This window comes from Scyliorhinus canicula, chromosome 7 (genome assembly GCF_902713615.1).
Source record: "Scyliorhinus canicula chromosome 7, sScyCan1.1, whole genome shotgun sequence".
Taxonomy (NCBI): Eukaryota; Metazoa; Chordata; class Chondrichthyes; order Carcharhiniformes; family Scyliorhinidae; genus Scyliorhinus; species Scyliorhinus canicula.
This window is the reverse complement of record NC_052152.1, coordinates 104428770-104445564: the sequence shown is the minus strand read 5'-3', so window position 1 is coordinate 104445564 and position 16795 is coordinate 104428770. Positions and strand designations below refer to the sequence as shown.

General features: G+C 44.5%; 1 protein-coding gene across 4 annotated transcripts in view; it reads right to left on the bottom strand.

Annotated features, from left to right (window-relative positions):
* ints6 (integrator complex subunit 6) overlaps positions 1 to 13137 on the bottom strand; it is a 180695-nt gene extending 167558 nt beyond the window's left edge. For 3 of the 4 annotated variants that reach the window (XR_005461317.1, XR_005461318.1, XM_038802588.1), the window contains exons 1-3: positions 12659 to 13137; positions 12430 to 12507; positions 10438 to 10587 (exon numbers count right to left, since the gene is read on the bottom strand). Coding sequence is in view for 2 of the 4 variants with exons in the window: in XM_038802588.1 (XP_038658516.1) it covers positions 10438 to 10587; positions 12430 to 12507; positions 12659 to 12769 (339 nt within the window). In the remaining 2 variants the exon portion in view is untranslated. Of the gene's footprint in view, positions 1 to 8399; positions 10319 to 10437; positions 10588 to 12429; positions 12508 to 12658 lie in introns of those variants that run through there. The other variant, XM_038802589.1, reaches the window with a different exon arrangement.
* Between the last annotated feature and the right edge of the window lie 3658 nt (positions 13138 to 16795).

Genomic DNA, 16795 nt, shown 5'->3' with positions numbered 1-16795 from the left:
GGGTCCAAAACTGCTCACAATACTCCAAATGGGGGTCTCACCAGAGCTTTATACAGCCTCAGAAGTACATCCCTGCATGTGTATTCTAGCCCTCTCGACATGAATGCTAACATTGCATCTGCCTTCCTAACTGCCGACTGAACCTGCGTGTTAACCTTAAGAGAATCGTGAACAAGGAGTCCCAAGTCCCTTTGTGCTTCTCATTTCCTAAGCATTTCCCCATTTAGAAAATAGTCAGGGCAGCAAGATGGCACAGTGGTTAGCATTGCTGCGTCATGGCACTGAGGTCCCAGGTTCGATCCCGGCTATGGGTCACTGTCCATGTGGATTTTGCACATTCTTTCAGTGTTTGAGTGGGTTTTGCTCCCACAATGCAAAGACGTGCAGGGTAGGTGGATTGGCCACGCTAAATTGCCCCTTAATTGGAAAAATTAATTGGGTACTCTAAATTTATTTTTAACAAAGAAAATAGTCAATTCCTCCTTCCAAAGTGCATAACCTCACACTTTTCCACATTGTATTCCATCTGCCACTTCTTTGCCCACTCTCCTAGCATGTCCTTCTGCAGCCCCCCTGCTTCCTCAATATTATCTGTACCGTTGCATATCTTTGTATCATCTGCAAACTTAGCAACAGTCTCCTCAATTCCTTCTTCCAGATCATTAATGTATATAGTGGCCCCAAAGGCACACCACTAGTCACCGGCTGCCATCCTGAAAAAGAACCCTTTATCCTTACTCACTGCCTTCTGCCAGTCAGCCAATCCTCTATCCATGCCAGTATCTTACCCTTAAACACCATGGGCTCTTAACTTATTTAACAGTGTCCTATGCGGCACCTTGTCAAAGGCCTTTTGGAAATCTAAATAAGTCACTTCCACTGGTCTCCTTTTTCTAACTTCCTTGTTACCTCTTCAAAGAACTCTCTCAGATTTGTTAAGGGGGAGGTCAGACATGACCTCCCCCTTGACGAAGAAGCCCTGCTGACTCAGTCTTATTTTTCATGTACTTCCAAGTACTCCACAATCTCATTTTTAATAATGTACTCTAAAATTTTAGCAATGACCAAAATCAGGCTAACCGGCCTATAATTTCCCATCTTCTGCCTCCCACCCTTCTTAAACAGCGATGTTACATTAGCCACTTTCCGTCTTCTGGAACCCTCCCCGTCTCCAGTGATTCCTGAAATATCACCACCAATGCCTCCACAATCTCAACTATCTCCTTTAGAACACTCCTTGGGGTGTAGTCCATCCAGTCCAAGTGATTTATCCACCTTCAAACCTTTCAGTTTACCCAGAACAGTATCCTTAGTGATGGCCGCTACTCTGCCCCAATTTTCCTGGATTCTAGTATTCCACTGCTGTCTTTTACCATGAAGACTGATGCCAAGTAACTATTCAGTTCCTCTGCCATTTCTTTGTTTCCCATTACTACTTTTCCAGCCTAACTTTCCAGTGGTCCAATGTCTATTCTTGCCTCTCTTACCTCTTATATATTGAAAAAGACTCTTCCTATTTTCATTTATATTACTAGCTAGCTTACACTCATAGTTCATCTTCTCCCTCCTTATTGCTTTTTTTGTCCTCTTCTCGTTTTTAAAAGGCTTCCCAATCCTCTGGCTTCCCACTAATCCTGACCATTTTGTATGCTTTTTCTTTTGCTTTTATGCTGTCCTTGATTTTGCTCGCCAGTCATGGATGCCTTGTTCTTCCCTTAGCATGTTTCCAACTCCTTGGGATGAATTTCTGTTGTGCCTCCAGAATAACCCCAAAAAACTCCTGCCAGTTTCCTCATATTTCATTACACTGAAATCAGCACTGGGGGATTTAAATTGCATGACGAGCATTGTTTGACTCTGCCTTTGCCTCAGTGCATTTTACAGAAGTTCTAAATGAACAGAATATTTTCAGGCTTGAAGCCAGAGACATTACACTTTGCCCTCCATTTGGCAGTCTCAACCGGTATCATTAATTAAGATTATAGAATTCCAGCACTGCAATAAAACACTGGCTATCCTGTGACAAATCTCTTATCGCTCCACCCACCTCCCAGCCGGTCTCTGGTTGAAGTAATTTATTCATACCAGGGAGCTTAAATTTCTGCAGGAGCATTCTGGGAACAGAGGCAGCCTGAATGCAAGGTACAGATTTTTGTGCTTTTGCCAGGAAGGGTGTGAAACTAATGTATTTTGTCCACCAATGCTATGATCCAGCTGAAAAATAGCAGTTAAAAAATCCAGTCTCTATATTCTTGAAGTAAAAGAAAATTGAAAGCCTCAGATTTCAACCAGTTGTGTCAATTTGATACCGCAGCCTTTCCTGACATTGTGCTCCTGAAGGCAATCATGAAAATCTATTACTGGTTTGTACAAATACTTGGCCTATTTATTGCATTATGGATAGCAATGAATATTGGGAAAACACCTGATCAGTAAATATCACTTTAAAAACCAAGTGATGAATAGTGACATACCTAGTTAAAAATTGGGACGACAAAGCTCAGAGCCAGAAATTTTGCTTTAAGAGTGAGCAAACCACAGCAATTGTTGAATTTTAGATTACTACTTTAGAACAAACAACATACTGCAAGTCAGCATTGTTTCCTTCCTGTGCCCCTGAAATTAGAATATTCTTGCTTCCATGGAGGTCTAATATTTAATGAGTGTTTTTCACAAAAGCCTAAGATTATTGTCCGTAACTTGCAAGAGTGGTAATCAGCAGTGGATTATTACTATGTATTGACTTCACTGTGTTTAAATTTTGAAGCACCCGTCTCGCTCGACCTTCCTGACTCGAGCTGGGTGAAACTCGAGAAGCAAAGTGCGATCCCAGCTCCAGCGCAAAGTGTAAAAGGAGCAGAGCGAAGGAGGACATGCCCTTTTTCCACAATACTAGCTGCAGTAAAGCATATGAGTTTAAAGGCCTCACTGAAAGGGAGACGGTAAATTTCCACAGTAAATGTATAGGATGGGGGGGTGGGAAGTTGGACTTCAGCAGGGGTGGATTTGAAGAAGAGAAAATAATCATCTTTATTATTGTCAGAAGTAGGCTTACATTAACACTGCAACAAAGTTACTGTGAAAATCACCTAGTCGCCACATTACAGCGCCTGTTCAGGTACACTGAGGTAAAATACAGAATATCAAAATTTCCTAACAGCACGTCTTTCAGGAATTATGGGAGGAAAGCGGAGCACCCGGAGGAAACCCACGCAGACATAGGGAAAACGTGTAGACTCATCACACACAGTGACCCAAGCCGGGAATCGAACCTGGGACCCTGGCTCTGTGAAGCAACAGTGCAGTGCCAACCACTGTCGGACATTTTGGGGGGGGGGGTGCTGACCCATGCGCTGCTCGGTCTAGGTTTTTAAAATAGTTACTCTGAAGTTCAAAGTGCTTTTTTTTATCCTTCCACTCTCTCAGAGTAAGAGTGTAAAACTGGCAGAACCATCTGAATCTAGCGATTCCAGCATAGTGCAATTGTCCAGGGGAAGTTAACCCTTCTGGACAATTGCCAGGTAAACCTTTACCTGGGAACTTCCAAGAGGGATTCCCCAGCACATCTTTGGGCTACCCCAAGTTACAGGCTTATTCAAAATGTAGACATTAGCTCTGTGAACTGGAGCAAAAGACTGTTTAGAAAATTACACTGCATTCATTCAAATGATTAAGAGATTCAACAGCTGCCAGAGAAAATGTGCTTCACCAGTTGAAAGTGAATTTAAGCACTTGCACACAGGGAAAACAGAGCACATATAGTCACAGAATAGTCATGGACAACTTATACTTGCAGTACAGAATGCCTTTCACATGATGGGTTTGGCAGAGGCGTTGAACCGAGGGTTGCAAAGGCATGACCTGTTTTCTCAAAATATTTGCCTTCCCCGCCAAAACAAATCTCACCTGATAGCCACTGTCCACCTGCAGAAAATTATTGCAGAACACGACATCGGAGCCCAACTTAATCGAGCAGATGTTTTTCTTTGAGCCATTTGTCAATTATAGTTTTATACCCATCACTTTATATTTAAACGGAACAATTTTTTAAAAAAACTTGTCTAATGCACAGCAAAAATAAGGAGTTTCTTGCCTTAAAGATTCCAACCAGTGATAGTTTAAACAGTGCAGTTAAGCAATGAGATCTGTTAACACATTTATGACACGGAATTAATATTTTTGTCACACAAAATTAAAATTGGTTACCTTATCACGACAGAACTCAGTCACAGAACAGACAGTGCAGAAAGAGGCCATTGGGCCCATCTAGTCTGCACCGACGCACTTAAGCCCTCACTTCCACCCTATCCCTGTAACCAATTAATTCCACCCAACCTTTTTTGGAAACTAAGGGCAATTTAGCATGACCAATCTACCTAACCTGCACATCTTTGGACTGTGGGAGGAAACCCACGTACACACGGGGAGAACGTGCAGACTCCGCGGACAGTGACCCAAGCCAGGAATGGAACCTGGGGCCCTAGAGCTGTGAAGCAATTGTGCTAACCACTATGCTGCCATGCTGCCCATATTAAAATGCAAATTGGATACAATGCACACCTCACTATCTTTATGGTGTGTTTTAAGTCCCATAGTGATTAACATTTTTTTCTAAATCCAGTGTTAAAGAACAACGTTGCTTGTACAGAAGATGAGACGGTCTGCTTCCCAATCAACCAGGCAATAATATTCTGATTCCACAATGCCTTTCTCGGTCATATCGCTGAACCTTTTCAAACATTATGACGAATGGCAATGCTGAATCTTTACCTGCAGTGTTTTGTTTTAAACGAGATGGGGAAAGTGATGAAAAAGACCAAAAGAATTTTATTCATTTTTTTTTAAACTTTAAAAATAAATTTAGAGTACCTAATACTTTTTTCCAATTAAGGGGCAATTTAGCGCAGCCAACCCACCTATCCTGCACATCTTTGGGTTGTGGGGACGAGACCCACGCAGACACGGGGAAATGTGCAAAATCCACGCGAACAGTGACCCAGGGCCGGGATCGAACCTGGGTCCTAGGTGCCGTGAGGCAACAGTGCTAACCACGGTGCCACCGTGCTGCCCCTTTAATCATAGTTTCTACCCTGGAATCATTTATTTCTGCTGGAGTAGAGGCGCACAAGCAGAACCCCCTCCCTTTGAAGCAGTGCCTGTTCAGCTGTGAACTTTTGACAGTGAGTGTCAACAGTCCTGGAGATTATAGCCACACAAGCATTTTCTAACAGGTGGACAACAATCAGGACCAAGAGCTCCAGATGAAATGTTCATCTCCCTTGGGGAAGTGCCACATTCAATCAATCCAGGACCAGTTCAGCACAAACCAGAGATCAAATCAGGAACACTTGTTGTGCAACATCATATGCATGATGCCTAGAGCAGCACAGGGGTGGGGGAGGAGTGGCGCCTATATTTTGCTCCTCTTCTCCAACGTCTTTGTCTTGTTCCATTAGCAAAATTCAATAAAAGTCAAAAGTCAATTATTCATATGTGGGCAATAGCAGGAGAAAATCAAAGTCCAACTTAAAATTATATCCATAAATGCATTGAGCATGGAGCCCTACTACAGCCACAGCCACGGTCAGTAAACCAAGATTGAGTCTGAAACTTGATCTGCTCTTTGGATATAGGCAAATCATCAAATGACATGTATTTTAAAATAAATTGCATCATTGAGCCTGTCAACACAGAAGACGGCACAAAACAAAATACAGCTTTTACTCTTCATGCTCCTGTTCTCCTGCCCAAGTGGAATGGGCATTATCACAATGGATAGAAGTTTTAAGTTGCTAAATATTAATCGTTTACTTCCAAATCAAAATTACAAATGCTTGAATGGTGTAAATGGGCTAAAAAACATAAGACAGTTGAACACATTTCTAAAACTGAATCTCATTGACAATCAATTCAGCAGCTAATGGAGGGCTCCCTAATGACCTGAGAGTAAGAGCACATATTTAAATCCCTGCTCAAGTCAATTCCACTTCACTAGTGTGAATTTAAATATTTGGTAAAGACACCAATATAATTCAAATCTGGTGAGAATTAAAAGCTTTTCCATTGTTGAGTCACAGTTATGGTATATTATTGACAAGTGCAATCAAAATTACCTTTACTCACCAATACGAGAGAAGTATTTCATTTGATCGATTAAAACCTCAAGGTATATCTTCAAAAGGACACAAGGGAGCAATATAACATGTTCATGGTTCTGATGAATGTGTATTTGGACCCTCCCCACATATGAACATCCAAGATGCAGATGGGTAACTTTGTAAATAGCTGGACCATACAAACAAGCACTCCCAGCTGACTTCAGATCACTCTTTGGTGATACTTACTCTAAAAATGTATACAACGTTGGGTCAAGGGCAGGATCAAACCCAGCTCTGAAGACTTGCGGTGGAATAATCCAGCCCAAAGTCATTTAGAATGATTACTTGGACACGGTAATGAAGGACACTCGAGCAAGGCATTAGAAAAATGTAGCCAGAAAAGGAGGAAAATAATAATCAAGCTGGTCTTGCAGCACACTGTAAACCATTTTAAAGTTATTCAGGTCCAGATATTGCTCAACTTACTGCAGGATCTTCAAAGGAAAGCAAGCATCTTACAAAAGGAACTCAATTATGCAGTTAAAACCTTTCACAAGTTGCTTCCAGAGTTGGGCAAGATTAGAACAGAAAATGCTCATCCTGCTTTCCACAACTTCCAGAATGTTAAAAATTGAGAAGTTACTTGCACAAGAATTTCTTCAGTCCTAAATCACCACTACATTACAATGTATGTAAAGCAGCATAGTACAGAGCAGGTGGCTTGCAAATTTGATCAGAGTCAAGTTTTTTTAGGGCCAGGGAACAAGCAAGTAGGAAGTAGGTTTGATATCAATGATTAAGCCTTCTCAAACTGATTTTCCAGTGGGCAGCTCAAGGCTTGGAATAGTAGACGGTTGAACAGTTCACAACTCGGGGTGCCACAGCAAGAAGATATTTTTTAAAATGTAAGTTAAAGAGGATATATTTTTTTCCAATACTTCTTTATGGAGGATTAACAAGTTGAATGTTATTCCCATCACCGTCGAAACCTGATGAACCTTGTTCAGTAATGTAAAACTCACAGGCACTTGGGTGAGTGCAAATTCACCCCTGTCCAAAATGTTTTTGTTTACGAACACTTAGGTTCTGGAAATAAACATGCTATTCATACACAAGGATAAACTACTTTAAATTCTTGCCTTCGGTTCATGTTTCCAGAGCAACGTTTAAAAAAGGTCACAGAAACATTTACAGAATCAGGATGAAAGTAAATTAGTTACGTCACTTGAACTGGAGACTTGTAGATCTACACTTCTGAGACGGAACACTTTTTTTTAAAAAAGAGAACCACATGCTTTGTGAGGTAACATCCTTCCCCAATAGATTCCTTGATAACTAGGCTAGGGTAACCTGAAGAATTCAGCACAGTGGTGGGCAACCTGCAGCCCGGGGGTCACATGCCACCCATCCGGGTTCCGAGTGCAGCCCACGAGACATATGATGACTGTTGCCCATGAGCAGAATTGCTACATTCCGCTGATTTCCATCCGCGTAGCTTTTTTCCTATCGCCGTTACTGAAGTAATACACACCTAAAGCAAGGGCAAATGAAGTGAAGTGTATGCTGATTGCACACAACATTGACTGTGACAGCCGTGTGCCCTTCTGCATCCAATCAAGAATAAATATTTATTTTCTTTTTACCATTTGAAGATGACGACAATTCTAGTAATTTAGGAACATTTAAGCAATTTCTATAACGCAATTTGCCATATATTAAATGTATTCAATCAATTGAAGGGTCATGGTTAGTGAGCATACCCGATTTCAATCTTGCGGACCACTGAAATGAAGGAGGGCCACACATGCGGCCCACCCACTAGCCTAGGTTGCCCATCACTGATTCAGAGTCTTTCAAGCTGCAATGAAAACCCATAATTGGTGATCGAATGTTATTGGCATTTTCAATTTGAACATACAAATCTGCACATGGCATCTTCTTTAGCAGGATCATTATGAACCCAAATCAACTGCAATGATCAGGCACAAGAAACACCTTGAAAAAAATTGTAGGTGAAAATATCTGAATACTTAAAAACTGTAGAGCAAAATTTTCGCAGTTGAATTTCACACTTCTATCAACAATGCATTAATGAGGGCGACATATGGCGCAGTGGTTGGCACTGGGACTGCGGCGCTGAGGACCCGGGTTCGAGTTCCGGCCCTGGGTCACTGTCCGTCTGGAGTTTGCACATTCTCCCCATGTCTGCGTGGGTTTCACCCCCACAACCCAAAGATGTGCCGGTTAGGTGGATTGGCCACGCTAAATTGCCCCTTAATTGGAAAAATAAATAATTGGGTACTCTAAATTTTAAAACAACAATGCATTAATGGCAAGACACTGGTTTCAATGCCAATCGTAAAATTATGCGCTTTCAGTTATCATTGCCCAGCACTGCCTTCAGATGCAGATCAGCAGAGGAATGGTGTTAAGTCAATAAGGTCGACAAGGATAATCAGCACTGATACATATTTGACATGGTCAAGTTCTATATATGTACACTGGCCGACCACAGTAAAACTTCGGAGATTTATAGTTGCCACACATCCCTTTTCAGAGCCTAACTTTGAAGGCTCAAGTTAAGAAATGCAGACAACATACATACACAATAAAAGTTTAAGAATATGGTACAAGAGGGGCAACACAGTAACGCAGTGGATAGCATTGCTGCCTCACAGCACCGAGGTCCCAGGTTCGATCCCGGCTCTGGATCACTGTCCGTGTAGAGTTTGCACATTCTCCCCGTGTTTGCGTGGATTTCGCCCCCACAACCCAAAGATGTGCAGGGTAGGTGGATTGGCCACGCTAAATTGCCCCTTAATTGGAAAACAATGAATTGGCTATTCTAAAATTTATTTTAAAAATAGAATATGGCACAAGAAGTTATTTTGGAAGAAATATCATGTCATTCCAAGTGTTAGGCCGACCTATTGGCGCATTTTTTAAAAAACTCACCATGGCCATAAACACGCTGTGAATTCAAGATTTAAACTCAATGCTTAGCCGAATCTAGGAAATTCACTACAGAGAACAATTTAAAGCACAATTTTTTCTTTTCACCCGACCTACATTAGATTTTGCATTCCCTCCTGTCAAAGACTTTGTGCTTGGGTACTATTCTTCTGCCATCAATTACATTCCAAAGGGGTCATAATTAATGCACATGTCCAAGAGCAAGTATCAATGGGCTATTCGACTGCTGAACAACAGCAAGCTCACTCATCAAGCAAAACACGCTCTCTTTCAATTCACATCCAGCTGAGGCTGATGCATGGTAATATCAGTGGGAAGACTGTATAATCTCCAATCCAGTTTACATCAGAGATCAAACAAAGAATTTTCCTGATCTCTATGGACCTCACTGGGGAAAAACCCTCTGGCATGGACATGACGGGCCATACTTCATGGGATTACTCGAGAGATATTTAATAGGCTGAAATGATCAGAAAGTAATTGGTAGAAGAATTAAAGGGAGCGGAAGAGAACATGTTTTCACTCAGTGTTGGCTGCTTGGAACACACTGTCTGAAAGGCAGGTAGATACAGAAATCCTAATTGCTTTAAAAAGCATATGAATATGCACTTGAAGTATCATAACTTATAAGGCCACAGACCAAGATCTGGAAAATAGGATTAGGTTCAGTCAGCATGGACGTAATGGAATGAATGGCCTTCTTCTGTGCCGTGAATTTCTTCTGTGCTATGAATTTCTAAAAGCCCATGCCTGATGGCCCACTGCTCCTCTTGTGCAAAGCTGCATCAACTCATACCCACTGAATGCTTGACCCAACAGTCTTCCCCTCCTCTCCTGATGATGCCATGCTAAGATTTTACCCCAGAATTGTCAGCCACTGTTTAGTTGTCTAAATGGGTATTAGTCTGCGATTTGTAGTATTCGACTCTCCGGGTCAATTTTTTCCACATGCTTTGTAGCATGGACTGCTGCATCACTGCCAGGTTGACTTTCCCTTTACTTAACCCAGGGGTACTGTCACAGTACCAAACTGGGTGAGATCAGATAACTAACCACAGAGCAGCAGCAGCAAGCCTTCATACAAGAGCTCTACCTATTCTGTCTGACAAAGTACTACATCAGACAGCATGTTTAATCCATAACAATTAGGAGGGACGTGGAAGATGGGTAATCACATTGCTGAGCTCCGCAAATATGATGTGATTTGATTCACCCAACTCCATCCATGTGGTTTCCTGCATTGACAGCTGTGGAAAAAAAATGATTATAGGGAGTTTTTATTGCAACAGTGTGTGTGTATGTATATATAGGGTTCAAGTTTTTTGTGTGTGGAATTATTAGATATTTTTGCTTGTGTTAAACATACCTGCCCATAGTTGTCTATTCCAGTAACTAATCTATTTAAATTTAATAAATCAAAGGAGGTCCTTAAAGACTGGCCAAGAGTTGATAGTCCTACAGCTTGAAGATTTTTCAATTCGTTCATGAACGTTGCATGGTTTTCCTTCCAGCCAGCCTGAAAAATAAAACATTTCCGTCATGCTTTCTCGGTTCAGAATGCTTCCAATTCTTTCATCACTTCAGTTGCAGGAAGTCAGTTTTTGCAGGACATTGTAGCAGGGTATCATACACAAAAGGTACAGAAATTTGTGAAAGATTAGTACCTTCACAATATTAATAAAAGTCTAATATACAAAGCAGTGGATTAGATTCTAGTTTTAGATTTATTTTCCTTTTCCTTCCTTCCCCCTCTGCCCCAAACGCATTAAAAGAATACTGCACTCCAAGCACTAGCACTGGATCCAAGGGGCTTTTGGTGTGAGATTAGCCAACGTGGTCTGAATCTAGGTGAGACTATTTTTTAAATTCCCCTTTAGTTCACCAAACCCTCCTCCATCCCAATGATCTTGTGGTACTTCAAGGCCTATACCAAAGCCTCTACCACTCTAACTGACCATGACAAGAAAAGCAAGTGCATCACAGCTATGCCGCTGTCCAGTTTTCCCTCTTCGCATTGTAAAGTAGCTGTTTCCCCCAGCCCTCATTACTCACTCAAGTAGTCAACAATATCCAAAAAACATGGCCAACATAGAATTGCTCATCAGTAGTTCAATAGACTGCATCATCTGCATTTTGAAGCTTTTCCGACATTGGTGTTTGTGCTTGTATCTCAGTACCAGCGGCTGGTTTAGCACAGTGGGCTAAACAGCTGGCTTGAAATGCAGAACAAGGCAGCAGCGCAGGTTCAATTCCCATACCGGCCTCCCCGAACAGGCGCTGCTGCCTTGTTCTGCATTTCAAGCCAGCTGTTTAGCCCACTGTGCTAAACCAGCCCAGTTTAGGGGCTTTTCACAGTAACTTCATTGAAGCCTACTTCTGACAATAAGCGATTATTATTACTACTTCTAGTTACCTGGAAATTATAATTACAAAACTGACAGGTTGGGGAAAAAATTTGTCCATTGAATCTTCAGCTACCAAGGCCCGAAGCTCTGGAATCCCCTCCTAAATGTCATCACCTCTCTCTAGCTCTCCCCCTTCCTTTAAAAAACTATCTTCCCTGTCAGTGGGTATCACATCCTGGCCTCGCAAGAGTGAGATATACCACGTGCAAATCAAATATTTAAACTAATTTTTTTCTCCATAAAATTCAGAGTAATTTTAAACAAAAAGCATGAGGTTTAAACTATCCTTCCTCAAGAAGTGCATCAAGATTGTTGCCAGACCTGCTGAGATTTTCCAGCATTTTCTCTTGCATTGAGATTGTTGTTCCCCTTTAAGGATCAAGTCTGGGCGCTTGCCTGACTGTCATTCCCCTTTAAGGATCAAGTCTGGGCACTTGCCTGACTGTCATTCCCCTTTAAGGATCAAGTCTGGGCACTTGCCTGACTGTCATTCCCCTTTAAGGATCAAGTCTGGGCACTTGCCTGACTGTCATTTCCCTTTACGGATCATGTCTGGGCACTTGCCTGACTGTCATTTCCCCTTTAAGGATGAAGTCTGGGCACTTGCCTGTGTCATTCCCCTTTAAGACATGTCTGTCAAACTATTTTGAAAATGAGTCACCAAGGAGTTCTGCGCCATCCTTTAAACATCCCTAAGTTAGTTTCTGCACATCACTACCTCCCCCCCCCCCCCCAATGCTAAATAAGGTGGGGCGTCCATGGGAAGATTCATGTCTAAACCACCGCCCCTCCCCGCCAATCATCCTGAGCTGTGCAGGAGGAACATGTCGGCCATGTTTAGTTAGGGTGCCTGAGTGGAGAGAGAGAAAAAAGGAAACCTCTCTCCCCAAACACACCAACCAACAAATCAAATAAAAGCCCAGCATGAATGAGGGCCTGGGGTTTCTTTTTACCTTGATACCGTACGGTGGATCATCGAAGGTCACCAGCATGTACCTGTCTCCCCGGCTGGCAGGGTCCCGGGCTCGCAGCTGTTTACAGGGGGGGGGGGGGGGGGGAGTAAGATGGAGGCAGAGGGAGAGAGAGAGAGACAAGTTAGAATCTCAATTCGGCGTTAGCGCGGGGCCTGAGGCCTAGCTTCCCCGCCTCCCAAAACACCGCTTCTAATTCCTTTTTTTTTACCTTCATGAAGGTCTCAACCGCGCCTTTGGCTATGTCCAGATAGGTGGTGCCCAGATGGGTGCGCTGGCTCATGGAGGCGGACGTGTCTATGAGGAAAAGTAAGATGGGCATGATGATGATTGGGGGTGGGGGGAAAAGGTGTTCAGTGAGTTAGATCGGGGGGTAGTGGGGGGAAATGTATTATAATCAAACTGGAAGCCGCGGACGAGGCCCTGGGCTTTGGGACTTGACTATATTCGACTCTCCAGTCAAGTGGGAATCTCTGCTCCAACTTTCTGTAGGGGAAATGAAAGGCGGCTTTTGGCTGGAGAAAGAGGGTTTGGGTCGGGCGGGGTGAGGGTCTCTCTCAGCCCTCTTGTGTCTGTCTTTCACCTCCGCCCTCCCCACTCGGAGAGCTGTGCTGGGGTAAAGAACCGCTCCCTGAGCTCTTGCCCCTCCACCCCTGTGCCCGTCCCTCTCTTAAATGCCGCTCCGCACAACTTTGCTTCTGCTTTTAACTCCCCCTCCCCCCACTGGCCGCCGCGTCATGTCACGCACTGCCTCCGCCCACCGCCCGCTCCCATTGGCTGGCGCCCGGCCCCCTTCGTTTGCATACTGGAGCCCGCCCACCCCTAGCCCTGGGCCGCTCGAGGCTCCAGCTGCGCATGCCCGCGCCCAGGGCCCGTGACACGTCTTTGTCGACGGACCTCCCTGCGCATGCGCGGCCTTTTTCAAAGCCCAACTCCCGTTCCGATGTTAGCACATGCTCAGTGGGCCAGCGGCCCTTCCAGTCAGTCTGGTGCCAGCAGGCAGAGGAGTGGTACGCAGATTCTTCTCATCAAATGACAGAAGCAAAAAAAAATAAGCAGAGGCTCGAAACCTCAAAAAATGTTTAAAATACTCTCCAAGGCAGGCAGCATTTATGAAGGGAAAACCAAGGTTAATGTTAAAGAAATAAAACATTTTTATTTAGGTGCCTTTCTATTGTATCCCTCACGAGGGCCACAGGGTGTGGACCAGACCATCACCTTGATGGTTCCCCATAACCTTGGAAGAATACGAACTGCCCCGGTAAAGGGGCTGGGTTTCTCTTAAGCCAACCAGATATAAAACCCCGACCCAGGTGTGGGTCGGCGCGGGAGAACCTTCGGGAAGTGGAGTTTCGTATTGCAGATTCGTATGATTAAACCTTTTTGATAACCTTTACCATTGCTTCCGTGTGGTTGCTCTGTTGGGAACTAACACTGGCAATGAGGATGGTATGGAGCTGCAGGCGACGCCAAATTCTCCAAACCCAGCCCTTTTTCACCTCGGTGGGTGAGGAGCTGCGGAGGGTGGCATAGATTTAACAGGGTTGAGAGCCCAGGTTGAAGACCTGGAAAACAGGTCGAGTAGACATAACTTGAGGATCGTTGGTGTGTCCGAAGGGGTGGAGGGCCAGAGACCTACAGAATATTTTGCTGGTATGATAGCGAAGCTGATGAGGGAGGGAAAGGAACAAATAAATAAAAGAACAAATAACAACACAGCACAGGAACAGGCCCTGCAAGCCTGCGCCGACCGTGTTACCTGCCTGAACTAAAACCGTCTGCACTTACGGAGTCCGTATCCTTCCATTCCCACCCTATTCTTATTTTTGTCTAGATGTCCCTTAAATGCTCCCATCATACCTGCGCCCACCAGATCTCCAGGCGGCACGTTCCATATATTTACCACCCTCTGTATAAAAAAAACTTGCCTTGCACGTCTGCCCTAAACTTTTCCCCTCGCACTTTAAACTTATGTTCCCTTGACTCTCCTACACTGGGAAAGAACATCTTACTATCCACTCTGTCCATGCCACGCATAATCTTGTAGACCTCTATCAGGTCACCTCTCAACCTCCGTCATTCCAGTGAGAACAGACCAAGTTTATCTAGCCTCTCATATCTAATGCCCTCCGTACTAGGCAGCATCCTCGTAAACCGCTTCTGTACACTCTCCAAAGCATCCACATCCTTCTGGTAGTGTGGCGATGAGAATTGTACACAATATTCCAAATGGGGCCTAACTAAAGTCCTGTACAGCTGCAACATGACTAGCCAATTTTGATATTCAATGCCCCAACTGTTGAATGCCAGCACGCCGTATGCCTTCTTGACCACCTTATCCACATGTGTTGCCACTTTTTGTGATTGGTGGACATGCACACCCAGATCTATCTGCCTGTCAGTACTCACAGGAGTTCTACCATTTATTGTGCAATTCCTATATGCATTGACGTTCCAAAGTGCATTACCTCACACTTGGCTGGATTAAACACCATCTGCCATTTCTCCGCCCAAGACTCCAACCAGTTTATATCCTTCTGTATCCTTTGACAATCCTCTTCACTATCCGCAACTCCACTAATTTATGTGTTGTCTGTGAACTTACTAATCAGACCAGATACATTTTCTTCCAAATCATTTATTTTTTTTGGAAATATTTTTATTCTCATTTTTCACAATTTTTCTCCCGAATTTACACGCAACAACAATCAATAACCAACAACAAATATCTCAATCCCCATAACAATAACAACGATCCCATCCTCCCACCATGCCCAGACATCAGTCCACATGTCAACATAAACAAATGACAAGAAAAAGGAATCAGGGATTACCCATAGCCATCTTTAACACACACAGCCCCCCTCCCCCCCCCCCAACCCACCCACCCACCCCCCCCACCCAACTAATGTTCAATGTTATCCAGTTCTTGAAAGTGCATAATAAATAGTGCCCATGACTTGTAGAACCCCTCCGAGCTTCCCCTCAATTTGAACTTAACCTTCTCAAGGGTCAAGTATTTGAACAGGTCCCCACGCCACGCCAGGGCACAGGGTGGACAGGCCGCTCTCCATCCCAGCAGGATCCGCCTTCGGGCGATCAACGAGGCGAAGGCTATGATATCTGCCTCCGCACCCGTTTCCAACCCTGGCTGGTCCGACACCCCGAATATGGCCTCCCTGGACCCGGGTCCAGTTTCACATGCACCACCTTGGAAATTACCCTAAACACCTGCTTCCAGTAATCCTCTAGCTTTGGACAGGACCAAAACATATGAACGTGATTAGCGCCCCCCCCCCCCCCCCCCCCCCCCCCCCCCGCAACGTTCACACACATCTTCTACCCCTTCAAAGAATCGGCTCATTCTCGCCCTCGTGAGGTGTGCCCTGTACACCACCTTCAGCTGTATCAGCCCCAACCTCGCACACGAGATGGAGGCATTCACTCTCTTGAGCACCTCACACACTCCTCTATAACCTCTCCCAACTCTTCCCCCCACTTTGCTTTGATCCCCTCCAGTGGTGCCTTATCCTTTTCCAACATAGCTCCGTATATCGCTGACACTACCCACTTCTCCAGTCCCCTTGCCACCAGCACCTCCTTCAACAACGTGGAGGCTGGTTCCTCTGGGAAGCTCTGTATCTCCTTCCTGGCAAAGTCCCGAACCTGCATATACCTAAACACTTCTCCCTGCTCCAGCCCATACTTCGCTTCCAGCTCCCTCAATCCCGCAAATCGACCCCGAAGAAACAAATCTTTTAGGGTCTTAATCCCCTTCTCTTCCCATTTCCGAAAGCTTCCGTCCCACTTCCCTGGCCCAAATCTGTGGTTCTCCCGAATCGGCATTTCCCTCGACCCTGCCCCAACCCGAAATATTGGCGAAACTGCCTCCAGATTTTCAATGAAGCTATTATTGCCGGACTCTCTGAGTATTTCCTCGGAGCTATCGGGAGCGGCGTTGTTGCTAGTGCTTTCAGCCCCGACCCCCTGCACAAACTCTCCTCCATTCTGACCCACTGGGAATCAACCCCTCTGACCCAGCTCTGCACCTTCTCCACATTCGCCGCCCAGTAGTAGTACATCAGGTTCAGGAGACCCAAACCCCCTGCCTGCCTTCCCCTCTGTAGCAGCACCTTCCTCACTCTGGCCACCTTCCCTCCCCATATAAACGAGGTAATCCTTCCCTCAATCTCCCTGGAAAAATACTTTGGCTGGAAAATCGGTAGGCATTGAAAAATAAACAGAAATCGCGGCAACACATTCATTTTAACCGCCTGCACCCGACCCGCCAGTGACAGAGGGAGACCATCCCATCTCGCCAGGTCGGCTTTCACTCTCCCCACTAAAC